Here is a 27,265-nt window from a genome sequence, read left to right as displayed (position 1 = left end):
GCACATCTTCCCAAAGAGGCATGATGATTAACATTTCCCCCTTTTCCCCAAGCATTTTTGTCCCTCTTGAATAGGTTGGTTCATAAGATTTCCACCGATGATACGTGTCCGTCTGAAGGTTTTGAAGACCAAATTTAGCCAAATAATAAGAAGGCTACACCTAGACTTATAATTCACATAATCAAAAAATAAGATAAGATAAGATAATGATAATAATAACAGTTTAGAAGTTTAAGTGGACAAAAGCCAAAGGAGAAAAGCGATGTTTCTTTCTTGCCATTTGTTGGTATTGGGCGCCACCTGGTGGTGAGAGTGTTGGTGCTGAATTCATTTCGAGCCCGTTATCGTCGTTTATTTACTTTTTACATATTTTTGTGAAGCCATCTTTTATGAAGTAGTTATGTTTATTTTCGTCTAAAAGCCCCCTTTCACTCAATATGTTCTGCTTCTTGTTGTTTCACTCGGATGTTTGAACTTGGTGTATGTGAAGAGTTTGACACTTTAGCTCTTTTCACATCCACCTGTTTAAGGATGAATGTGAAAGTTACTCAGTGTGAGTTTAAGCTGACAAGAATAAGACTGTGTGACATATTAGTCTAGTAAACAACTCGTGTGGCTTTGGAAATGCTGAGATAGGACTTTTCAGTGAAGTAGGAAACTCCTCGTGTCCAGAAGTTAAACTTTTGAAATTAATATTTAATTTTCTTTTTCTTTTTTTTATTGAGGAAGGAGTATGTGTGATTTTATGAATCTATTATTCATAGTATTTCTTCTTTCATAGAGGGGATCTTTGTTCACCTCACCTGAATATCTGTTTTACTTTGTCTGGCAGGAGGGATGGGACCCAAATGCAGACAGCTTACTGGTGTAGATAGCAAGTTTGAACTGACCCAGCTGGAACTGGACAGGTTACAAAGTGCAGGAAGACAATGGAAGACATGGAAGTGACGTGAGCCAGATTAAATCCAGGGTATATGGTGGACAGGTGGAGAATGGCAATAAAGAATAATAGAAGTGCAAGGGCTCGAGAAAGTGGGAATGTGGCCTAAAGAATCCAGATTAATTTAACTGCTTTTACCCTGCACAAAATTGTATAATGAATCCTTACAGTTCCCTGAGCTACACTTTAAAAACAACAGACTATTTAAACCAGTGAATAAATAATAATGTCACAAAAGTAAACTTTTCAGAGGTGGAGTGCGGAGGATGAGTTCAGGAGTTCTCAGCCAATGATGTTCTGGTTGGTTTTAATCATCCGCTATAGAGACTTCCTGTCCTGGGCCCTGCACAAACCCACACCAGTTTGTGACGTCTCAAGTCAAGATGCTTTTTATTTTGCCTCTGTTAAAGCTAACAGGAAATCAGCACAGGTCCCAAGTTTCCCTAAGAAGTACAGTCGTTTCTGGACTTTCGTGGTGGAGATGTGTGACTTTCGTGGATGTCAGGCGTCCCTGTTCTCTGTGACTCTCAGCAGCCTAGATTTGTCCACCTGCTCCACCTGTTCTGTCGTTATAGACGGGTGTGAGTCTTTCCTTCCCTTTCTTTTTCTAAAATCAACAATCGACTGCCTTGTGTTATCTGCATTAAGCAGCAGGTTGTTGCCAGACGGCTGATTTCCTCCCAAAGTGAACTCCCATTATTATTTGTAATCTGTCCGATGATGACGGGAAAGAGAGGCGGAAAGGGCAAGAATAAACACAACTGAGGCAGATCTGGTTTTTTTTGTGCTATTACGAGCTATGTGCAAATAAAACTCCCATTAAAACTAGTTATTTCTCCGTTTATTGTGAATATTAACAGCTTTGTTCAATTTCCGGCAACCATGTAACTGCCAAAATATTTACAAGACAGAAATTCATGCACACCAAACCGGACAAAACAAATACTATGCAAAGACTAGCAGCAGCGACCAATGATATGAAACAGGTTTGATATTCAGATAGGAAACTTTGTCATTATAAAATCATACAAAAACAATAAACACAGACATTTTAAGGCATCTGTTTGTTGGGAAATGCATCATGCACCTCGCAGGATCGTGCTCTCATCCCCGCCCTGCACACCTCATCAACAAGTGAGGCTCAACGAACACTAGCCGATGTTTAATCCTGAGACTGGAGTAAGACATGCTGAGATTTTTAACTGTCAAATACAATCTACTGATAACTGCATCATTTTGCTGTGTAGATTACAAAGAGATTTCAGTATAAACACATAAAAATCCAAATGCACGTTAATCTCAAGAAGACAAAAAGCTGTACCATATCTGATAAAGGACTATTTTACTGAAAAGAAATAAAATTTTTGTAGCTAATCTACTAGTATGATAACTTGACAAAGTAGTAATTTTAGAGAATAACGTACTTGAAGAAATGCCTGCGTTTGCGCTGCTTGATGAGCATTTAAGAGGTGATGAGTAGTACAAAAGAAGAAACCAAATGCTGCAAGTAAAGTAATAAATAATAATTAAGATCTTTAAAAAGAGGATTATGAAGTAACTCTAACCACAAATGCTTCAGGCTACAGAACAGAAGCAGATCAATAAATTAATTGCACTACAGCCCATTTAAATAGATAAAATATTTTATCTACAACAAAAGTAAATGGCTACAAGTTTTTTTTTCCACTCAAATCTTCACTTCTTTGTCTCTCCCTTTTCTCTGATATGAAGCCTACAACTGATTATGGCTGCACAATATGGAGACACCAGTAACGTGAAATCTGAAAAACAGATGCATAGGCCTTTTTTTTTTTTTTATCATGCACACAAACTGATTGTATTAAAACACAGGATCTGCCAAGAGATCTTCCATCATCACCATCTTCTTCATGTAGCCTTTTCTTCAGATAGAAATCTTATAATTGGTCCCGTAGCAAGCTGCAAATACACGAGCCAGCAGCTGCTGTCTCGACATATCAGCATGGCAGCCTTAAGTCGGGGTGGAATGAATGGAATAACAGCACACGACTGATCTCACTGCAGTATGATGGAGGTACTTGGTTCTCAAATGCACAGCTTTTAAGAGCTTTTCTCTAAACATGAAAGACTCAAATGAAAAAACTGACCATCTCGTAGCCGACTATAAATTAGTACGTAGCTACCAATTTTTAAAAATGATTTCAAATGAAACATGGAATAAGCACCACCTATTTTTTTTTTTATTTTTTAAATTTGTGTTTCATATTGGATATATTCAAAATTGCCGAGAAGTTGATTTTTTTCCTACATTCATAGTTAAATATATGGCAGAAAACGGATACGTGACGTACAACATCCATCCCTGAAATGATTTAATCACAACTGCCATTCAAACATTTTTACAACTCGCACATATCTTCATGTTTAAACATCCGAGGGTTTTATCTTATTGGAAGTATCACATGCGGAAAATTAGATGGATCATATAGGTAGCTCTTTAAAGGGTAATTACACCTAATGTCACACATTCAAAACCACAAACTTTAAACCTGGAGTGCTGTGTGACCTTTTTCAGATAAATCACTGTCCATTAACTTCATGCCCAAACAAACAGACACCACCACCTGTATTTTGCAGTAATCTGGAGTTTTTAATTCTAGTGGCTGTGGGAAATTTCTAAGTTTTCCAGTCCTCCAATGCAGATTTAACTCTATAAGCTTGGTTTTATGTTTTCAGACATGACAAATGGAGAGTTTGAAGGCAGTACATGGGGAATGGTACAAGTGGCAGTCACAATCTTTTGCAGTTCTTTTCTATCCTAGCATCCTCCAGCAAAATATTTATGGCACAGAAAAACTTCCTCTACTCAGGAAGCTGATTTTTTTTGCTAGATTTTTTTTTCTGATGCCTCTTCTACACAGATCCTAATATAGGAATCTTTTCAGCAAGAGAGGATAATAGAATTTTTATCCCAAAGACAGAAGCCCCACTGGATGTTCTCAGTGAGGAAAAAACTCATTGACGAGTCCATCCTTGGCTTGGTGTTAGTTGGAGGTGTAGAAGCTATAGGCACTCAGACAACACTTCATGCTTGTCTGTCATCGAGGACATTTCTGACTGTGGCTCCGTGATGAAGCTGGCACTCAGCTGGAGTTTGAGCCTCTCCACCTCGTAGTTATACAGGTACTCTTGCATCAGGTAGCGTTCTCGCTTAATCCGCGCCTTCACATCCGACGGGACGTCGGGGATCATCCAGGCCACAAAGAACTTCACCACAAAGACCACATGCTGCACAGGAAGAATTAGTTGTAGCAAAGTTATAATCAGTCTCCTGTAATAACTCTGAGTGGTAAACAGTAAGAAGTGTGGGGAGAAAGCCATGTTCTCTTACTTCCATGATAATAATGAAGGCCATTTTGGCTGCCAGGATGTGCCAGAACTGCATGGTGTGAGTGTACTTCCTCTCATGACCTGGAGGGTAACGGTAGTCCCGATACCTGTACAAACCCACAAGCACAGGGGCCTCATACTATTAGCAATCTTTTAGTTGTGTCATCATTAAACAACCCGCACACACCAGCAAATACTGTAGGACAATATGTATGTGATGGCTCAAACAAAAAATAAAAACACTTGAATTAAAGCAAAAGACATTCATTCAGATGAGAAGTTGTACTTTATGTAAATCAAATGTAAATCTAAATCTTGTAAATGAAGGTCTGCGAGCTCCAATACCTGCAGGTGGTAGTCGAGTTATCGAACCAGTAGACTTGTTCCTCCGGCATGTTTTCCTCAAGTATCTGTGAGATGTTGTAAACTGACAGACTGTTGTTAACGTAGCCCATCATGCTGCCCTCTTTACTGTAGGCATACAGGTAGACCATACGGGGGATCATGTCAGAGGTGAATGCCATAATGAAAGCCTGGAACAAATAAACACAAAAGACTCTCAATGAAATGATTAACTCTGAACTGAAACTGCTGTGGGGTAAAAAAAAATTAGCACGTTCACCTTACATGAAAATGCAGAAATGGAATACAGAAAAAAACCTTAATGTTAACAGAAAACATACACACTCACATTGGTAACGACAGACAAAATGGCCACCGCATTAAGGATTTCCTGCCACGCTCCGATGTTTCGAGCCTTGGATGCCACCGGTCGCCTGAACTGGGTGGTGAACTTCCAGGCGTCCACCCTGATCTCCAAGATGTTATTGAACAGAGCCAGGAGTGGAGCCAAGGGGAAAGAGGCCACAAACAAAGTGATGAAACCAAACTGGACCACTGAAACGACAGAGCAGAGAGACTTAGCGATGAAAAGAAGACGAGAAGAGAGTGGAAAACGGGGAAACGTAATCTCGGAACAGAAAGAAAAAAGACAGCTGTTGTCCTGTCCGGTGAACTGTGCTTTGTGAACAACAAAGTCACTCACCCATTTCCAGGTACTCGTAGAACAATCCCAGCTGGCTGAAGTTCTGTAGGACGTGGTCCTGCTCCCAGCGGCTGTAATGGTTCTCAGGATGGTGCCGTCCCTTTCTGCCACTCCACCAGTTACGTATCACCCTATTAAGAAGCCCGTGAAGAAGAAACACGTCATAGACCTAAGAGAGGACTTTGCACAAAGCTACTAAGCATTTTTAATGATATATCTTCTATCTAATCCTTCTATAAAGCATCCCTTTATAACTTTTAGGTCACTGCTTGTCTGATATGTTTTTGACACATACGGCCTTCTGTGAAATTGTTGCCATGTGTAAAAATCTAACCTGAAAAGTTTCCTCATGACCACGCAAATGACGGCAGGTGAAGTCAGACATTCTCTAAATCCGCGTATCTTTTCCTTGTGTAAACCTGGCTTTTAACATCACAGCGTTTTTGAGTTACGTTTGTTGTATGAGATTCTGAGGCGAAGATAAAACTTGACAAATTTGAATTGGTGCCCTTTTTGATGAGGGTGTTTTACGAGAAATTACATTTACTGACAATGATTCTACTTGCACTCGCTTGAACGTGTGCACCCAACATGCCGATCTTGTAAAAATAGCAAATTAAATGAACGCATTAGAAATCACCAAGGTGCTAAATGTTACATAAAAACCGCTACTGAAAACTATCTTGTTGATAGGTGAAGGACTGGGCGGAGGACAGGGACAGATGGACTCACGGCAGCAGGGCTTCCTGGATGTTCCCCCACAGTTGTTTTCCTGCCATAACAATCACCAGCTGTGTGGTCAGCTCAATCAGACAGCCTCCTGGGTCACACTGGGACAGCAAGAGTTGTTTTTTAGCTTAAATAACACACTTTTATTTGATGCAGTTACAGTTGACAGCACCAGATTACAAAGCGGTCCTGAAAAAAAAAAAAAAAAAAAAAAAGGAAACTAAAAGGAAAGGACAAGGAAACTCACCTCCTCATTCCTCAGTTTGTTCCTTTTGCCAAACATATATGTGTATTCACCAGGATAACCCACAAATTTGCCTTTGAAGAAGGCCACATAGAAGCAGGAGGAGTAGTAGTTGACAAACTGGAACAGGTACATCTTCATGGTCAACCTGTTCTCATACTCCAGGTGGGTCTTTGGTATTTCTGCAGCATGCAAACAGATAATAAGATAATAATGAGATAAGATGTCCTCAGGTTACAATCAACACCAGATACGCTCTACCGTAACACCCCTGTCCTGTCACTTGTGTTCAGGCTCTCGGTTGTTCTCTCTGATTCAGCAGATGTCAGATTAAATCCATTTACCCATGTCAGTGATCCAAACGGCCACCCGCTCGTAAAAGAAGTTGAGGATCATGATGATGACAAAGTTGATGCAGGATGCGGTGACAGAAGTCGCCAGCTGCGGTGTGATGAATCTGCCCACCAACTGGATCTTCCTCATAGGGTCTTTAATGATACTTGCGAAGGCAGCATACACGGCCAGCCTGTATGCTATGACCCCGATGATACAGGCCACTATCAGTGAAATCTGTGGAGGAGCACGAGCACATTTAAAGCTGTTGATGTTATGTGATTAGGAGGGGAAAATGACTATGTACTGCGTGTACAGCGCACACCCACGTCCACAACATTCAGTTACCCAGAATAAAACGGTGGCTCCTGAGAGGCAGAAGCGAGCACACTTGCTGGTCACAGGGAGGTACGGCTCCATTTCCTGAAAGAGTCGTCATCGGTATCGTTATTATTTATAGTATTTCATGTTACTGCTCGAGAAGCACAGAGTACATAGTACTCGTCATGCTTATTTTCAAATGTAGGATTTGAAGCACCTGAGTGATCTTGTTGAGTCTCCTGTTAGTGCACTGGATCTCAAACTCGGGCCGGATTTGAAGCTGTTGTTGCTCCTCCTCAAAATCCACCAAGTCCCACTCGTACTCCAGCCGAGCTTGACGCCGTTTCCAGAACTCCAAAAAAAGAGTTACTGGCGAACAGATTTTAAGAATATAAGATCCTAGTTTGGGAGCCACCTCTAAAAAATACATTTTGCTGTACAATAAGAACTTCTGAATCTTTGTGCAGTTTTTAGACCTTTATGAGCTTCATCATCACAACTATAAACAAAGAGTCCCTGCGTTGGGAGTGTAATGTGTTTCAGCAGTGCCATGACTCTTGGCCTACAGTGTGCTGGGCAAGCTATTCGACTGCTTCATACATAACAACTTGATTGTGCTGGCATGTTGCAGGCTGGAACAGTATGGATAAAGACTGGTGCTTCAGTGTGAAAAGGCTTCTACTGTGAAAATCTGTCTCACATGAGGGGGAGTAAATAAGATCTGTAGCACCAGGTTAAACACAGGAAGGGCGGCATTCACTGAGACTTACCCCAGATCCCCATAAATATGGCAAAGAACACCGTTCCCTCATTATCAAACAGATGGGATTGCTGGAAGACAGAATGTGGAAAGGAATAAGTTCCTCAGAGAAGCAGGAGAACAAACTGGGCATAAACAGGGGTGACATACTGCTGACTCAGCAGGATACAATCTACAGCAGATATTTGTTACACATGGTTTTAAAATGGTGCTAAATTAAGTGCAGTCTTTTACCCAGGATGAGAGACATGTAGAGTTGAGCCTCCAGAAAGGACACTTTTTATCGCAAAGCGGACACATCATAATGCTGCCTCCAATACTGGCATCGCATATTTCTTTGCTAGAAGGAGGGGAAAACAAAGGGAATTTAAAAAGAATAAAAGTATACCAGTAGTTTTTTTTTTTTTTTTTTTTTTTTTTTTAACACAGTTTCATACTGTGTGTAAGTGCACAGCAGTATTTCTCAAAAGTGGGCTGTTTAGAACATTAATCAAAATCTAGCACCCATCATCATATTGGAAACTCACATGCTTTGGTGCATGAGGCTGATTTCTTGGTATTTGTACCAATAGTGTGAGTAAAACTTTGTGGTCAGAGATTGGGGGAGGTCCTTTCCTGTTTCAGTACAACGATGCACCATGAATAAAGAAAGACCCACAAAGACAGGCCAGCACGGAGCCCTGCCCTCAACCTCATCCAACACTTTCTGGATGAATTGGAATGAAGATTGTGAGTCACTGTTGATGTCACATGTTTCTCTTTCCCACATTGGGAAGTTGTTTTTCCGACTTCGGTGCACTCATGAGCTTTTAATAACTAATAAACAATGTGAAACCCACATGAACCCTACCAAGAATATGTTGTATCTAATAGGGTTACTGCTAATAGATAACTTTTCCAACAGCAACTAATGGTTGCAACCTAATAACAAAATAAAAATAGCGTTAGAAAAAAATCTAACAAAAAGTTTCTGATTGCCAAAGTCGACGAATCCAAAGCTTTCTGAAGTGTTATGACTTTGTGTGAACTTTACTTGTCAGGAAGCCATTTTTTTGATAATTACGACACCACATCAAAGTGCCATCAGGCCTTATTGCCATCACATTAGCAGTCAATCGCACTCATGCTCTGGTAGGCCAATGGGTACATATGGGTGTAGTGGTTGGACGTCCATATATTTTTGGCCACATGATTATCAGTTCCTTGATGCCTTCTTGTAATGGTACTAACCTTGATATGTTGTCATCATAACTGAGCACTCCGTAGGTGAAACATATAACACCCATGACGGCTGCGAAGAACAGCATCTCTGTGTAGAAGCCCAGCCAGGCAAAGTAGATCCCAATCTTTTCCCCATAGTACTTCCTACAACCACAAAATTCAGCATTTAATTCAGCAGTGGCATTTTAAGATTTCCACTAAAACAAGCTCCAGTGAAAGAAATGTTATATTCTGTGTGACAACAAAAGACGACAGCCTTCAGATGTTGCTTGGTTACCTGATGAGGTTAAGAGGCTGCTCTTTGTAAAAGCAGAGAAATCTGGCCCAGTGCCTGTACAAATTGTAGCGCTCACTATCACATTCAGCATTTCTCGCCTTTTTCCAGTATCGACACTGAAAGGAGGAGGAAGAAAGCGGCACGAACTGCTGAGTGAAACATCCATGCAGATAAAACAAAATGTTCTCGGAAGGACAGCGAGTAAGCATGTTCCAAACCCCTCCCCTCAAAATGCAACTATTTCTTTAGCTCTGAACATTTTTAAAACAGTTTCATCAACTTCACTGAGGTGGAAAAGATAAAAACGATAAAGATAAAAACCTCTATGCCCTTTTAAGTTGCCACTATGCTGATTAAAATATTAGTGTTTCGGAACAATTCATACAAATGTGCTTCAAATAAACAAATATCAATGTTTTGTAGGCCAAACCACTACAGAACCACTTACTTATTAAAGAGTACCACTAATTGTAGTAGTAAAAGAAGCATTAACAGTAAAATAAAGTCATTCTACGGAATTAGTGCGTTAAATAAAAATGTACAAGCAGAATTTTAATATGTGAGAACTAGGAAGCATCACTTTTTAGTACTTAAAGTTTGGTTGGATTACTTATCGGATGGTAACTTATCGTATCATAAGTCTTTCGTGTTGACTCTGAGCCAATAGTACAGTACAGTAGCTGAACACTTTTTGTCCCTTTTTAATGAAGTACATCCAAAAAGTCTCACTTTGTACTTGTGTAAATGTACTCTGATATGTTTGACCTGTGCATATTTATGTTCTTTCTTCCATGCGTCTTACATCATGCAGTGGAAAGGCTGCTGTATATGTCCCATTGCTGAGTAGTCGCTTGATTCCCGTCTTGTCTTTCTCTTGCAGTTCCTCTTTGTGGTAAGGGCAACGAGCCAGGATGTAGAACACCTGTGAACAAGAGAGGGGATTTAACAAGAGATTAAAGGATTTGGATTTGTAGGAACTTTGCAGCTAAATGCATTTTACATTTTGCTTTGTTGTTGCGCAAGCATTTTCAAAAGCTGCAAAGTGACCCAAGAGAAGTTATGAATGTCATAAGTGAATACTTGTTTTAGATCAGACACACTCACAATTCTGTTTCTTGTGGAAGGTGGGAAGAAAGTATCCTTGTCAGTGATGAGGAAGAAGTCGGTCTTGGTATTGTCGAAGGGGTAGGTAAAGTAGTCAGGTTTAGGGCGCATGATGTGTTCTGGCAGGCGGAAAGGCCGTGAGAGCCATTCCAGTGGGACATCCTGACCATGCGGGATATCACTCTCCTTGAAGGGAACTTTGATCTTTAAGATGTCAGCATATTTGGCCAGTACCTCCCACGGAGCGTGAATCTTCAAGAAATACGTCTTTTGGTCTTTAGATTCCTGATACAAGTAGAGAGAAGAGAGGACAAAAAATATATAAACTTCACTAGAACTGTTTTCGAACGGTTGCAGTAGTGTAATGTGTGTAATACTGGCTCATCCCTTTAAGACGTTTTTTTCTGCACAATATGATGTGCCTGAGCAAAATATCCACTAGGTGGCGCAAGTGCTCAAAGGTAAAATCTCTTACTGATTTGTCATCCATCTCCAGCTGTAGTCCTGCTTTCTCAAGGTTGGCCTCAAACTCTCTCCTCCTTTCCTGTGAATAAATACACAAACCGAAAAAAGCACGAGACACCGAGACTCAGTTTTAACACGTGTTTACCCATAAAGACATTTATCAAAGCCTCTTTCTGAGATTCACCTGAGAAAAGTTGTCTCTTTTAAGATAGCCAATTCGCTTTGCGGCTGTGGTTAAATCTTAAATGCTTACAAATGAGATCCTGGTCACACTGGAGGAATTTAGCAGGTATGATAATGGACGTGGCTTCTCACACTATGGTTACAGAAACAAGCTGCTGCTTTTAAATGGATTTATTAAACACAGGAAGAGGCAAACCCTCAATAACTAACCTAGTTAAATATTAAACAGAAAACACTGTAGAATATTATACATATTAGTGATATGGATGTTTTAGATGTGACATGGACAGAATAAATATAATAAATATTTAGATTAGTAGCTGGATGAAAAAATGTTCTCTTGGCTGGACACATGATAATGACTGTACCAAATATTGGCCCATTTTTATACATTCAATTCATATTTAACAAAGTAAAAGATGTCAAACAAAAACATTAAACTGAAATTAAAAACTGTCTCATGATAACAAAGAAACAAAATGACAGACAAGCTAAATACTTCTGTATACTAAATACTTGTGTTGTGTGGAGCTTCCAGGTGTGAATGTGAGTGTGAACAGTTCATCCCTGAAAAAGAGCTCTTAATGAAATCTCCCTGGATAAATAAAAGCTGAAAATGTTGCCCATATGTCAGCCCAGACTTCTACTAGTGAAGTCTATGTGCTTTGACCTTTTCAAGAAGCTGACTGATGATGATGATAGCTATAACATGCTCAGAAAACGGAAGGATTCACTATGTAAGTCAGGCCTCAGCTGCGCAGAGAGCTAAACGCACTTCCACTAAGCATTAAAGACAAGGAGTCGGCCATTGAGGACTTGAGCAAACTGTAACGAAAAAGAATTGAAATTATAGAGAGAAGAATAAAATTACAGAGACCAAATCAGAAAATGATGAGATTACTTAAACAAAAGTTATGATTGTAGAAAACATAACTTTTGAAACTAGATTCACAGAACTACAGAGCAGCAAACTGTCTCATTAGTCATGATGTGATTCATACTAGGAAGCCCACAAGAGTAACAGTTGAGAATAAGGGATGCTTCACTCAAGTTTTTTGGCTCCTTTAATGTAACGTATATGTCAGTAACAAATATTACCCGATGCTTATATTTGCCAAAATGTTAATTTACACATAGAGGACTTACAGAGCAACATTGTCATTGATTTCAGCTTAACAATGAGCTGAAACTCGCTGTTAAAGTCCATAAGACTGAGGGAAGCTGCATATTCAGGTGATAATTCTCTGTATGTTCATCACTACGTGTTGAATTGTCTATACATTCTCATTCTCAACATTTTAAAATGTAATGGTATTAAGTTATCTTGGCCAACCAGTCTTCACCTTCGTCCTCCACTGACAATTAAATGTGTGCATTTACAATGTTCCTACTAAACGCTCTCTAAGTTACGAACAGCAAAACACTTTAAAAGCCAGTAATTCCAGTAATTGCTTCAGGCCAACAATGTCATGTGTCTATGGAAAATACATCATGTGAAACTCACTTCCTTTTTGTAGTATCACGTTTTTCTCTTCTGGATATAAATTGCGTAACTGTGTAAAATGCTGAGTAGTCAACTAAAGGCAACTTGTCACTTGTCCGTCACATTTACCTGTTTCTTTTCTCCATCTTTGTCGTCTACATAAGACAGCACAAAGTCTATTCTTCGAACTCCGTCCCTGAAGAACACGGTGTCTTTGTTTGGTTGTAGTTTGTCTGTCTGAAGGAAAAACAACAGGCACAAATTAAGACTTTTAGCTTTCAGCCAGAAGGGGAAGTGAAAGCAAAAACACACATCACAAAGCAACGCGTAACAATAAATAAATAAATAAATAAACAATCAATGCAAGAAGACCAAAAGCTGGTTGGTAAACAGGAGACAGACAGAGATGTAAAGCTATATGTTGAAAAGCACGTTGTGTACCAGAATAATACATGTAATTTAGGTTACTGCATGGCACTGATTGGGATGATATGACATTCACTTGTTAGTGCATGTGATAGTATTGAAAAGTATTTCCAGAGAATGTTGTCTCTTTTGGAGAAAAATTTCAAGGGAGGCCGTGATGACTGCAGAAAACCACATAAAACATGAAATTATGGACACTGTGCAATCCCAGCCTGTCATTATTCAAAAATAGCTGATGGTGAAGGAGAAACGGGCTCCACATGTTCTATAACGTGTACTTCAGTCTTCGTCTCAACTCCCGAACTTCTTTGGTGTTATGTTTTATTGTCCGTTCATTTGTGCGATGTAGTGTCTACAATACGATACAGCATGTGTTTGTTATGCTGTTACAATAGTGTGGATCGATACATCATTATGTGTTTCGCAACCTTTAACCAAACTCTAATTTAAGATACCACCATTTTTTTTTAAGACTGATGGGAACTTTTGTCAAACTAAAATAATATTTATTTGTCCACACCGTCAAATGTTCTGATTCTAACTATTACTTTAAATCTGCATTACATTTAGTTCTATGAAAATAGGCAAAATAAAGTCATTTAGTTAACTGAATTCACATCAGTGCATGCTTCATGTTAAATGACATTAACTTTCAGTTTTCCAGTTGGATTTATGCTGTGTGTGTTCCCAGTCCAAAAAAAAAAAACAATCATCGGAAGAACAACAACTTGTTTAATGTTTAGTGGTGATAGCTTTCTCTTGAACGCCAAAGCAGACTTAGAGAGAGCTGTGAAGGCTTATCCAAGCATGGAGGATAAACATGTTCAACAGTTTACTGTTGCTACTTTACCCCACCCAGTCTTTTTATCAGATCCTCACATCCACTGACAGACCTTCCTGTCACTGGATCTTCCTGGGTTGTGGATACTGCTCGTTATATTGTTATTTAATTATGTTTTGACCTCAGGGGAACTTTAGAAAGTGATTGATAGATTAAAACTGATAAGATATAATCACTGTTAGGGATTAAGGTGAGTAGACCATCTGTTCGTTGGCCTCTCTGTATCAACTGACTACAGGTTCCTGTTTAAGCAACAACAGTTTTTCTCAAAGAGGTCCTGTGACTCAGCAGAGGGTGTGATTCAACACAAGGCCACTTGTTTAAGCCTGTAAAATTGCATTAACATAAACATCTCATTGCTGTATGCAGAAAATAAAACAGGCTTTGAAAGTATAACAAAAGCCATGTATGTGAGTTAGCTTCATATGTACCATATAGTAAAGACAGTGAGATCAATAGTCTCATCTGACTCTTGACCAGAAAATGAATAAGCTTATTTCCCAGAAAGTCAAACCTCTTCCTTAACAATCTGTGAGTACTCTGAAACATCTTAACTTACTTCTGCATGTCCAGGAAGCGTCGACCTTTCAGATAATGAAACACCATTTCCACCATTTTCATCTGTGGAAGAAATTAATACAACAAAAAATAAAATAATGGTAAAAAAATAATAATGATGATAATAGTTCAAGAAAAAAAACCACACAGAATACATGGATACATAAAATATGTAAAGGGTGTTATGTTTAGTGTGTATGTGTCTTATAAACAGATGTTTTCTGGGGAAATTTTACATTTGAGTGGCATCAAATTTACCAAATCCATGTCAAACTAAACCATGTAGCAATGTATGTATTATAAAGTTGCAGAATTTATGCCACAATCCTCTGCGTTGAGGAAAAAGGTTGACTTCTCAACGATTCAACATCAGATTTTCATAGACCTTAAATAAAATGTTCATGCTAGTCTAACAAGTAGACAGTACAGTAATAAACCTTTGAAGCAATGAAGTAGGTGTTATTCTCTACTCTTCCCACTGACAATTTATCCGATTTAAGTTAAGCTCTATTTATGTCGAAGCAAAACATGTGGTATGCAGTATAATAATAGCAACAGTATAATAATATGGTTCACTCAAAGCTAAACTATCCCTTTAAGAGTAATCAGCTGACCAATAAGTGTTAAGCATGCAGATCACACAAACTCAATCTAACAAGGGCCCCATAAAAATCCTACAGTCTGCTGGCAGCATCAGCAAATGTAGACTCTTGCCATAGTGGTAAGAATTTATAGGAGATGAAAGACAGAGATGAGCAACACAAAGGCAGCAGCGAATACACACACAAACACACCCCTCTTCATCTCTAACACGACGACACACAGCATTACAGCAGTGCCTCCCTCTCCCTGCGTGGCAGACTCTGGCAGAGGGAATGTGCTCATGTAGCACTGCTCTGCTCGCTGCCTGCTACCGTTAATCCTGAGTGGTGGGAAAGCAGCACTTCCTGTGGGGGGAACTGCATGAAGACATCAGCGAGGGGGAGGGGGCCCGGGGATCCGGGGTCGCGGTTGTACCAGAGGCCTTGCCTCCCCCTGAATGAAACACAGTCAGCACACAAAGGACACAAAGTTCTCCAGCCTCCTTCAGCTTCATGTGAGCCACACAGGCAGCCACCTCTGATTAGACACAATGATCTGACGAACAGCAAAGTGAGCCAATGGCAGAAGGACTGCAGTGTCTCCATGTGGAAGCCCAACGACTCACCAGAAAGGAATGGAAATATGCCATATCAGTTAGAACGTAGGAATCCCTGAGCACAAAGGTCAAATGACACTGTGATTTTTCCACTGGGCTCGTGGGAAGAGTCAGTGACTCTGTAGCTGAATTTTTCATCATTCTCAGCAGCTTTTTTTCTTCCCTTTCCTTTTTTGTCTCACTGTTTTTGGTCTTCGTCCAACTGTGAACAGCCAGTTATCAGAGACAGACTTGAGCAAACAGAAGCAAAGGGCCAGCAGTGTGTTTTAACTGCTTCCACAGAGAGACAAATAAATGGCGAACGGGGTCATGCATGCAGAGCAGCTCTTTGATTGACTATTCAATTCAATTCAGTTTTATTTAAAGCGCCAATTTATAACACAGTTATCTCAAGACACTTTACAGGTGTGTAAACAACACATTCAAAAAAAAAAAAAAAAAAAAAAAAGAGAGAAAAGAAGAGAATCAGAAAGAAACAGGTCCCTGGACAAAACCCTACACTGAGTAAGCATTTGGCGACAGTGGTGAGGAAAAACTTCCTTTTAACAGGCAGAAACCCTGAGCAGAACCAGACAGCACAGATGAAGTGAAACAGTCATCAATGTTCTTTCACAAAAAAAAAAAAAAAATCAACCAAATTTCTTCTATGTTTTCTTTAACACACTTTCCACCCAAGCGACCCAATTACACTTGAGCTTCTGTCTATTTACAGTAACTTAGATATTCTGGCGTGAACAGGCCCACCGGCAGAATGCCAACTTTGAGAAGAAATATGCCAACAGCCTCTAGTGGACTCTGAAACACGTTTAACCTCGACCTAAGAGGGAGCTAGTGTCCCAAATGTTCAGCAGGAATGAATAAGCACCAGATTCTATGAGTAGCATCAAGTGAACCTCTTTCTCTTTGCATCACCAAACTGATGTCTTACTTAAATTTGTATCCATCTTCCTGCCACCAGTAGCATAAAACCATTTCCTCAGACACAGACAGGCTGATGAGTGACTTCAACCACCTTCTGTGTGTGAACCTTTGATTCCATTGCACCTTTTAAAACAACAATTAAATATTGAATAATTTGGGATGGTGGATGACACTCTCACTAGTAGAAAGGTGGAACAGAAATGGATGAAGCTTCAGGTGTATTATCAACAAATGGAAGAGTTAACAATTTCTTTTAATGAGCAGGTTAGAAATGCAAAACTATGTCAACTATATCTTTTATTTCATACTAATAAGCGCAGGGCATCTTTCAACACTGTTCACCGTCTGTGCATTTCAATCACTCGTCAGTCATCCAGTGAGAAGTTTGAACCCTTTTTAATGACAAAATCAGTGAGATACAATCCAAAAATCTTTACTATTGATTCTTCATCTCTTTTACTCTTTAAATAAGCTCTTGATCACAGTAGCACACCTCAATCGCTCCTCAAGCACTGAGGATGTAATTCTTGCCAAATATCTCTGTCACACAATGGCTGTGACTGCCCCTTGGTCGCTCTTAATAATTAACAGTTCTTCACATTTAGGCAGAATACTTGAGGACTGTTTGTGTGCAACCGCTCATTAAAATAAATCTGTCCTTGACCCATAAGAATGCAGTAATAACAAACCCATGTCAAAATTTATGTTTACTGCTAAAATCCTCGAGAAGATTGTCTCCATGCAGCAGAAGAACTGAGACAAGTCAGGTTGTAGACAACATCACCATACTGACACTGTGATTATTAGTGAAACAAATAATCTTTTAAGAATAGCTGATACTGATGAATCCTTTGTTTCTATTGGTGAGCATGTCTGGCCTCACTCCTTACTAAACTGCGGAGCTCCACAGGGGTTGATACTGGGACCAGTTTTATTCTCACTATACATTACCACTATATATGCTCCTCTATGCGCCACTTGGCCACATTATAGGGATGTAACATTTCATTCCACTGCTACACAGATGATAGGCAGCTATATCTCCCGGTAAAGAGAGATGAAATCCCAAACCTCCCCAGTCTTGCAAACATCAAAAAAACAGATGAAATTTTCTCAAATTAAATCACGGGAGGAGAACAGCCCTCTTCTGTGTATCCCAAACTGAGTCATCAAAACAAATGTATCTTTTAATCTGAACTGACATCCTACCATTCAACCCAACAACAGGAACGAGCAATACATATAAGCTTATAGTGATATACAAAGTAACATGGTTTTGTTTTGCAGATAAAATAACAGAGTTGCCACAGTATTAACGCTATAATATTAAGTTTAAAGTGAGGAGATCAACTTTAAATTCTCTATTTGCTATTATACAGCACATCTCCTCATGGTACACAATGTCATATCGCCCAGCCTGACACAGCTGACACATTATCGCACTAACATGCATCTCCATTCTATACGAGTGCATGCATGCATCAGTGCAGATATGACACTTCAACCACAAGAACAACACACAGCACACTTTACTTCCAGGAGCCTGGCTCTGCAGATGAAATGAGAGACATCTGGGTTTGATTAGCAGATTGACTGGAAAGCAGTGTAAAATGAACAGTAACAGAAAGAAGCAGACAAAAAGAGAAGAAGCAGAGGAGGATGACGAGAGGACGGACAGACAGGCGTCACATAAAGCCTTGAATCTGCCCGTACCTGAGTGCAGGTTTATCCTGAATGCAGTCAACACTGCGGGACCATCTTGAGAAGGACAGACAGACAGACACGGGTTAGTTTTTAACTGTTGGTCAGGAGAGGTGAATGTGCATAGCTTACAAAGCTCTGAGACACTCTGATTGACTGCAAGGGTCTCAGAGTGTAAAACAGCCCCCAGGGTCTACTTAGATGAAACATTGCAGAGAAAAAAAAATCAGACGGTGGCTTCTGTTTTCCGTTATAACAATATATATAATATAATATACAATAATGGTTATACCAGAGGCAGTGTACGTTTTATTTAGTGACAAACCAAGTTGTTTTTGACCATGCAGGCTGTGGGTGTGCGCTGCCTAAAAAAAGGACCAATAACAGCTCTTGTGTTTTTCCCTCCACAGGGCCGACACTCAGCTAGACCGCCTCTCAAACAGATACACCTGTTTTTCTACTTGATTTCAAACTCATGAGATCATAATCTGCACTTCAACAACTGCAGATTTACAAACCACAGTACCGCATTATGACAACGTAAACACTTCTCGAGGGAAATGATTCAAACATGTCTCAGAGTGCCCTACAACTTCCCCTCTAGGCAGGAGTTACGTGTAGATGTGCGCCAAACCTGGTCACACTGACTGTCATTCACTATACAAACAAGATGAGTGTATGTCTCGATCATTAGGGTGCATTAGGCAAATGTCACAGGCACTCACATATGACATGGCAAGACATTAGACTGAAATATACCAAAACATGTGCGTGAACTGAGTGCTGATAATGTAGCAGGCATAGTGCATAATGTAGGGAAACCACAACATCCTGGGTCTTCTGCAACAAGACACCCTCTCTATCTCCCTACGCATGTTCCTGTCGAGTGGGCCAGCTATCTGCTAAAGAAAAAAGTCCATAAACTATTACAGCCAAATATGAATTTTAATATTAAAGCCCTACAATGTAAAAACAAAAACCATAATGAGTCTACAAAGTTCATCCTTGATCTTGGAAACAAATCAGTCTCACCTCAAGGTCTATTTAGCAGCTATTCTGGGGCTGATGATGATCACGTGATACGGCCGACAGCTCCACAATAGCTCCCAAATTGACTTTGAAGTGAAAATAATTTATCAAAGAAATGTATTGTAAAATGATACCACACAATACCAACGAGGGGCATATGTAGCAAATCGTGGCTAATAAGCCATACTTTTTTTTATTTTAGCACGCAATGAGTTTCAAGTGTGAGTTGTGTTTTTGTGTTTGTGGCCTGTATTGGCATGAGTAATACACACTTTGTTATCACAAGGATATTGTGGTCAACAAGGAGAGGTTTCCTGACAATCCCTGGAACAGTGGAGCAAAAATACCACAAACTTTTATCCAGGGGGTCATATGCAGGGCAGAGGGGATAATGCATTATCTTCCTGAGACACAACATAGCACACTGAAAATAGCGTGTTTAATGTTGTTGACAGTATTCCAGGAAAGGCATGTATGGGAAAACAAAAGTCTACTGGTCATCCAGATTAGGAGACAGAAAGGCGTTTCTTGCTTGCACGAGATGTAACACTTGGTCTGTTTGTTTGGTTTTGGTATGATTAATGTGAGATGGCAACAGAGTAAAAGGAGACTTGTTTCTGTTTTACCAGTTGCTTTACAATCAGATCAGGGAACTTTTATTCACAGAATCTGTACTATGTGACAATACAGGTCCCATAGATCGTCCTGTTCCGTAGACACCTCATATACATAACACATAATTTAATAACATAGGAATGTGTTTGTTTTCCTCTCGTCTAAATGTTTCATGCCTGTGTGCGCAAAGGCCAGGCAAATAGGTCAAGGCAGAGGGGAGGTGTACTGAAGCCATGTTCTAAATTCAGACCAGAATAATTTAATCTAAAAAAAAAAAAAGAAGAAAAAGAAAAAGAAAAATGAAGTCTGAAACTTGTTCTGGCAACACAAACAAATAAGCTCAAACAACAGTGCTGTACTTGTCCTCTAGTTTGTCAGTTGCTTTCCATGTCTTATATCATACCTCCATAAAAGGGGAGGTAATTCAATTACAAGGCCTGTTTCTATAGCAACTCTTTGGTTCTCTGACTGGAAGATGATGTCATCGGCTAGCCTGCAGATAGCAAAGTGGGATCATCGTAGATGGAAGAAAGTCCCTTAAAATATGAGTAATCACTAATGAGATCACTTAAAAGGGGAGTCACTTGATAAGAATTGCTACATGACTATCCCCAATGGATGCCATAAAACTGGCAACATGCTTCCCAGAAAGCTTTGAGTTCAATTAAACAGCGGTGTTTAAGTGTTTTATGTTCAGACAGCCATCCAACAAATTACATGGCGTGTCAGAGAGCATCTGACAGAGTGCGTTCACTAGCAGGCCGTGAGTGTCTACAAATCAGCGTTTAGGCAGCTGTGAATGAGGTGACACACTCCAAACACATATATACCAAGGTGAGAACAGACCCCTTCCTCCTCTTTCTTTGTTTCCTCTTCACCGCGTGGCAGGAGGTCTGCCCCGATAAGAGCCTGAGCAAAGCCTCTCCAGAACAAGAACAGTCTATCAACTGACGAGCTCACTCCAGATAAGCAGGCACATGTCTTCAATAACAATACACTAATGAACACAATAAAGGGTATGAGACTTACAAAGGGAAGAGGCCTGAGCTGAGATTTCATTATGTTCACTCAACACACTGCAATTCAACCTGAATGGTTGGAAATAAATTCCCTTTATACTTCACTTAATGGTCAGGGATGCAGTGTTATGGGTGATTTCATCCAGCTGTCAGGTAGGCAGATGTAGAGTTATGGTACAGGTGAGCGAGAGGTTATCGTACGCAACTACAATTTCATCATGATAAAATATCGAAGTAACTCAAACCTTCAATTACATCTCTAGAAAAGCAAATAAAAAGAAGCCTGAAACAAATACGATAAGGGATTTCAGAACTTTAATTATGTACAGGCTAAACGGTATGAACTTTATTGTATATGTGCTCATCCATTAGGACCCCTACTTTTAAAAAATATGCAGTTTAATTTCCGCATTAAATGCAAACTTTAGTCTCTCATTCTTTGAGCCATCTTCATTAAAATGCAGCGCTGCTCTTATCACATGAGCAAGAGACTTTTCCAACGCAGGGGACAAGCAGGGGTCATAAGATAGTAAGTGTCACACACTTCCTGTGTATCCTCCATATGTGCTTTGCTTTTCATGTTATGGACTCCCAGCCTCCATGTTTCTACAGGAAACCATAATGTCCACGGTCCTATTTGATATTGCACAATAAGTGGACTTTGGACTAAAGGCTACATACTTCTGTGTTTCAGCTACTGCTGTTTTGTTTAGCACGAGGCACGGATTAAATAAATGGGGATACAACCGTAAGCACATCAAATCAGAGTTTTAGTACAGAGGCCGTATTAGCAAGACACTTCTGAGCCATTATTTTATTACTCTACCTCACACTAATGTGCTCCCTTGGAAATGGAGACCAAAAAAAAAATCCGGATTCATGCCTTGTTAATGAAAACTTTTAACGTCATGGCACAGCAATCAGTCTTCCATCATGTGAAATGAAAACGCTATTACTTATCTCCCGATCCTAGTTATAAAACAACAGTACATTAACACAGACTGAACTCTCTTATAGCATATACGCTAACAGTAAGCAGTAACCGTGTGTTTTCCTGTTTGACGGCTATATTGTGTAAGATTGCCACTAATGCCATCTAGGCAGCTGTGGGAGTCATAATGCAGGGTCAAACGACCACAGCCCTCCACTATTATGACATAAGGAGCTCCGTGGGAGAGCACACTATTAGTCTTTACTCATTTTCTGGTGTCCTTGGAGATTTATGTACATGCAAACAATAAATAATGGCAAACCAATTAAATCCCACCACACTAATGTCTGAAAGTTTATCGGCTGAGGGAGCTGCCCACACTGTTTACCTCCAAATGGATTCTGGTGAATATGCTGCCGCAGAGCAAAGAGTGAGTGAAGCCTGACTGGCTCAGAGGAGCTAATTCCATTAGATGTGGACAGACATCATTTATTCAAGCTTAACAAATAGCAGAAAGGAGGAAAGGGGATTTGTTTACTCACTTTGCTTCACTTATGAGCATTTTGTCCTTTTGTGAAGTTAACTTACTCAACAATGTAAAAAACAAAACAAAAAGAAAACAGGGAGATGAACGTGATTCATGGGCGGGATTTTGTGCTATAATATCTACTGATGCCTGGTAGATGTGACTTAAATCAGCAAAGATCCTGCAAATCTGACAGTTTTGGAAATAAGCTAGCAGTGCGACCTCAATGCCCCCTGCGGTCTGAGGAATGTCCCCAAGTTTTGAGGGACATTCCTCTAATGCAAAGCAAAAGACTAATGCAAACACCCAGCATGTCTGTTTTGCCTCCTGGCTCTTCATGGGATCACTGCTAGCTGGCATTAAAATGACACAATCAGCCAGAATAAACTGTTCTGCGTGCAGAGTTTGTTTTTAAATGGTGGGGTTTATCCTCCTGCTATGCAACATTTACTTGGATTTGACGGCCCTGACCTCTGAGTGAGATGACTCTAATTAATCCACATGCTGGCCCCACACTCTCTCCCACTTTCTGCTCGCGCATGACGTCACTGCGCGCAGTCTCAGTGCAGAGACCAGCTGCCAAATTGGAAAAAAAAAAGAAAAAACCTGTATAGAAAGTTGTTTTTTTGTTGTTGTTGGTTTTTTTAATGAAGCAATGGGAAAAACATGCGCATGCCAACTTACCAAATCATATGTAACAGAGTGCCACGGTTTAGCTTTCTGTAGGCCTGTTTATTTCATTCTAATGATTTTGTAGTGGTTCTAATATTAACATGGAAATATGCATCATTTAAAAGTTGGTATTACGTGGGTTTTTAGCTCATCCCATCCGGCCCAAGACGATCTCCAGGGTTAATTAGTGGGTCTTGGTTTAATTACCTGCAGTCTGTGAATCCGTCGCGTTCTGCAGCTCGATCAAAGTTTCATCCTTCGCCTTTCCCGTTATTCGTCTCATAGCGGCTGTTATTCCGAAGGCTTCACCTTCTCGGTCAAAGTGGTGTGAAGGCGGTGAGGATGCCGCTGAGATCCCGCCGCGTCGATGAAGACTCCACCATGCAGGTATCTGCTGATCACACACACACACACACACACACACTCAAATCAATGTGTCCGATTCAGATTACACGTTGGTAAATGGACCATATTTACAGTAAAAACTGGCCCTCTCTGAAGCTGTGCCCTGCTGGGCTCTCAGACGATACCCGAGAAGCCCAGTCACACTCACATAAAGGGGAGTGGCGGAGGGGTTTTGTGTCGGCTAAATCGTGTGTGTGCGCGTTTGAACGAAGTGTTTGTGTGTGCGAGCAAAACAGATGGAGAAAAAGATGAGAATTTGTGAACCTATTAAACGTGTTTTCGAAGACGGGTTTGTGAGTCACGTTGACTGGTTGAGTCAGTCGTGTAAACCAGCAGCAGGACTTGTTAAGACTGAAGATGGGCAGCTTACCTGTATGATCTTATCAAATCAAGAAACACGCACCAAGTCTTCAACACGACGAGGACACCTTGTGGCCATTTGTAACATTGCACACCCGTACTGAAATTAATTCTTTTAAAAAATGTATGCTCATTTTATTATGTTTTATAGTCCATTGTGCGACTGGGAAGTAAACCATTATATGCAAGCTGTAAATAATATTTGGGTTGCCAGATTGCGACTAGTCTGTTAGACTGGTCTTTATCGTCCTCCAGCTGGACTCTTCAGTCCTGTTCAGTCTTTGACGTTTGACTTGTAGCATCACAAAACCAGAAAAACCAAAGATTTGGTTATAGTAACAGAATGACAATAAAACAATTAGAAACAACCCAGCTAACCCCCAAGTAAAAGCGAATGACCACAGGTAAAACCAGCAAATATGAACAAGTTAAAAATAATAAGGATGGCACAGGGGGGTGTCTTTTGGTAACTATAATTATAACTATAACTATAATTTAACTATAATAAAATATATATATATATATTTTTTTGCTTTTTTTTTTATTTATTTTTCTTGAAAAGACCATTTTAATGCTGACCCTCTGAAAAGTGTTGCAGGGGACCAGAACAACACTATTTACTGCAGAGTTGGTGGATTTTTCAATAAAACTTTCAATGATTTTTTTAACAGCCAATAATTGCTTGCTATAAAACGAGAAACATGATTCTTCATTAACAACTTGTATTTCGTGGTTTACTGCAGACCAGTTTATTAACCTTTACTGACTCATGAATACTTATTTCTGTGTGATGTCTTATTAGAAAATGAAAAAGTGATGAGCATTTATGAATGACTTGTCTATTAAATACTCATCAACAGGAGCTTTTTCACAACCTGGGAACACAAAAGTTGCTCAAATGATCAATAAAGAATTATAGTAAATTATTAATTAAAAAAGACATTTCTTGCAGTTTGGAAACCATTTATAAAAGGGGGCTAATGAGAAAGTGGTACTGTGTATCATTCATCTAATTATATCTATTTAAATATGTATGGCACTGCAACTAAGCACTTCAGTTTATATTTTGCTTACAACATCTCAAAGGATTTTTTTTATTTTTTTTTAATCACCATTATCATCAACAGCATAATTCCTCTCAGAAAAGCTCTGGGATTGCACCGACCTGCTCTGCATCTCAGAAACCATGCTGTACCAGTTATTAGAGGTTAATGGGATGGCTGACCTTTCTGGTTTAAAAAGCCCCTCTCAGCAGATTAACAAATACATGATGGCCTTAATTGGTGTAGGCTGTCTTTTAACTAAAATCACGACTGCAGTTTTTAGCTGATACTGAAAGCTCTCTTTATTACCCAATAGAGCCCCTGGTCATGAATCCCATAGTCCCTGAATAATAAACCAGAAGTGAAGACTATTGCAATTTTTTTTTAAATTATATATGTACCCTTGCTGCCAGAAGACGTACTCATCCCTTAGGTCAAAAAAGTTCTAGTACTCATTGAGAAAGCGGCTTAGAATTAAATAAAAAGTACAATTTCTCTCGGAAAATAAATTTGGTGCTAGCCTGACTTTTCCACAAACAGGCCAGAAAGATCCACTTTTCTAACACTTCTGTTTTTGACAAGTTTCACCGCCAAAAGTAATGAGTTTATGAGTTGAATCACATTAGCTGTGTTAACATTAGTGTGCTAACACGCTAACCATTTGTAGAGGTTTTAACACTTGCGAAATGGCTGGCTGGACTGTTTCGTAAATGTACACAAGATGGGTTTTATATAGTGGAAAACCATCTCAGTAAATGTTGTAATTTTGGCAACACAGCAATAAACAAAACTATACTTACTATATCTATAACTTAATGCTAAATATGTTGAACACTAACTAACATGCTAAACATTATATGCTAACTGTTTGGATGGTACGTCAGCTAACTAACATCCAAACTGTAACATTACATGTCACCATGCAGGGAACTTATTAGATTCGTCAGATTTTGGGGTGGTTATTTGATTATCTCTGGGGGAAAAACTACACTGCATGGGACCAGGATCAGCTCACATTGTTATGAAGTATGACAGTTTTAAACTTCAGGTTAAAAGGGTGACTGTATTGGTTCTTTGGTATACATGATTTCACGGTTTTTATTAATTAAAATTGGTTTTGTTGGCATACCACGCTGTTTCAAGGTGTGTTTATCTGGCAGGTTTTCCATTTGTGATGGGTTGTACAAGATATCACACAGGTGCATTATGGGAAGAAGTAAAGACAAGCTATTATGTTATGCAAAAATACCCTTAGATTAATGGGAGTGGACTGGATAACATAAAATAGATTATTGTTTTTCTTCAGAGTTGAGGTACTTGTTTGATCCACTAGGAGGAGCTCGAGTACAGTAATAAGTACATCTTTGTTACACTTGAGTGAGGTTTACCGTGTTTATCATGTAATGCATTCACTTACACTCAAATTAAAGCAACAGCACAAAAAATCCATATTTTGTTGTTAGTGTTATTAAATTTAAAACAAATATTGAAGCATTTAGGACACATTAGAGCTGAGTGAGTTGCTCCAAAAATGAGTCACATTTGCCATTTTAAGCTGTTTCAGACCTTCACTCAGAGGTGTTAGAAAACAGCAGCTGATAAATACCAAGTGTGTCAGCTCATTGCCCCAGATTGTCCCACTTCTGTCTATTCCATAATACTCCTAAAAGATGAAATTTTTATTTAAGATCACACATATTGACTGATGCCATGATTAATGAGAGTCTAAATGACTTATTTGATTATTCATTCAACAGAAAAGGTTGAATGATTCAATTATTTTCCCCGTTTAATCATCTGGCCATTTTAAAGCAAAAAATAGAAAAGAAATGCAAATCATTCTCTGGTTCCAGGTTCTCAAATGTGCTACTGCTTTTCTCTCTTTTATAGAGCCGTAAAATTAATATCTGTGACATTTGAAGATGTCACCTTGGACTCTGGGAAACTGGAACGGGCTTTTTTTTCAGTAATTTATAGTACTGTACAGACTAAAATGATGAATAAATGAATCCAAAAGGCTTCATCTTATCTCTTTAGAAAATAATGTTACATTATTTTGTGCTACAAAGCTTCATATCCAGGTCACCTGTACGTGGGTTAAAAGCACAAAAACAAGAAACCTTGTCAGCACAATAATTATAGCAAGTACCAGGCAGATGTGATGCTGATAGGGCAGTAATGCTACACAGGACTTGGATAAGATTCCTGCTGGTTGCAGTGATCGGCTGTTGGCGGCCTGCAGGCTGGCCAGACTGCAAGTGTTAACTACAAAGTTGGAGAATCACTAAATTTAGACCAAAGAGGCATCGCTTGGATTTATTTTTCATCGGCTAACTCTTGGGCTGAGTCTTAGCTGAACCGTTTTCTTTTGAGCACTGGCTACCTCCTTGGTGCAGGCCTAAGTACAGTTTTTAGTCAAATATTTAGTTATCATTATGAATTTCCCATGTTTAGTTAGGAGTCTGTTCATACTGGGCAAACATTAGAAAAATTCATACATACTTTGCACACATGCTTCACCTGCGTCCTTCAACTGCAGGTAGCAT

General features: G+C 39.5%; 2 protein-coding genes across 3 annotated transcripts in view; one reads left to right on the top strand and one right to left on the bottom strand.

Annotated features, from left to right (window-relative positions):
- Nucleotides 1-1,766: 1,766 nt before the first annotated feature.
- ano5b (anoctamin 5b) lies at nt 1,767-23,252 on the bottom strand. Of its 2 annotated transcripts, XM_046389094.1 has the most exons (21): nt 23,119-23,231; nt 18,132-18,176; nt 14,301-14,362; nt 12,604-12,711; nt 10,819-10,887; nt 10,344-10,628; nt 10,042-10,161; nt 9,240-9,355; nt 8,972-9,106; nt 7,976-8,081; nt 7,752-7,812; nt 7,199-7,350; nt 7,009-7,083; nt 6,672-6,897; nt 6,331-6,509; nt 6,087-6,184; nt 5,355-5,485; nt 5,001-5,206; nt 4,655-4,842; nt 4,311-4,416; nt 1,767-4,207 (listed from the first exon to the last, which is right to left on the bottom strand). In XM_046389094.1, the coding sequence occupies exons 1-21, from the start codon at nt 23,192-23,194 to the stop codon at nt 3,983-3,985; spliced, it is 2,769 nt and encodes a 922-aa protein (XP_046245050.1). In that variant the 5' UTR covers nt 23,195-23,231; the 3' UTR covers nt 1,767-3,982. The 2 variants fall into 2 exon arrangements, with proteins under 2 accessions (XP_046245050.1, XP_046245057.1); XM_046389101.1 differs by lacking the exon at nt 18,132-18,176 and having other exon boundaries at nt 23,119-23,252.
- igdcc3 (immunoglobulin superfamily, DCC subclass, member 3) overlaps nt 23,180-27,265 on the top strand; it is a 67,905-nt gene continuing 63,819 nt past the window's right edge. Inside the window, exon 1 of the mRNA XM_046389118.1 lies at nt 23,180-23,298. The gene's annotated coding sequence lies outside the window, so the exon portion shown is untranslated. The remainder of the gene's footprint in view (nt 23,299-27,265) is intronic.

The sequence above is a fragment of the Scatophagus argus genome, chromosome 1 (genome assembly GCF_020382885.2).
Source record: "Scatophagus argus isolate fScaArg1 chromosome 1, fScaArg1.pri, whole genome shotgun sequence".
Classification (NCBI taxonomy): domain Eukaryota; kingdom Metazoa; phylum Chordata; class Actinopteri; family Scatophagidae; genus Scatophagus; species Scatophagus argus.
The sequence above is the reverse complement of the archived record's forward strand: the minus strand, read 5'-3'. Positions and strand labels throughout refer to the sequence as shown.

Bases quoted from the DNA above. Each gene is read 5' to 3' on its own strand.
- ano5b (XM_046389094.1), bottom strand. From the start codon at position 23,194: ATGAGACGAATAACGGGAAAGGCGAAGGATGAAACTTTGATCGAGCTG. The intron at 12,712-14,300 runs GTAAGTTAAGAT...TTTTTCCTTCAG, and splicing joins CGCTTCCTGGACATGCAGAA to ACAGACAAACTACAACCAAA. The intron at 7,813-7,975 runs GTAAAAGACTGC...TCTGTCTTCCAG, and splicing joins CTACATGTCTCTCATCCTGG to CAATCCCATCTGTTTGATAA.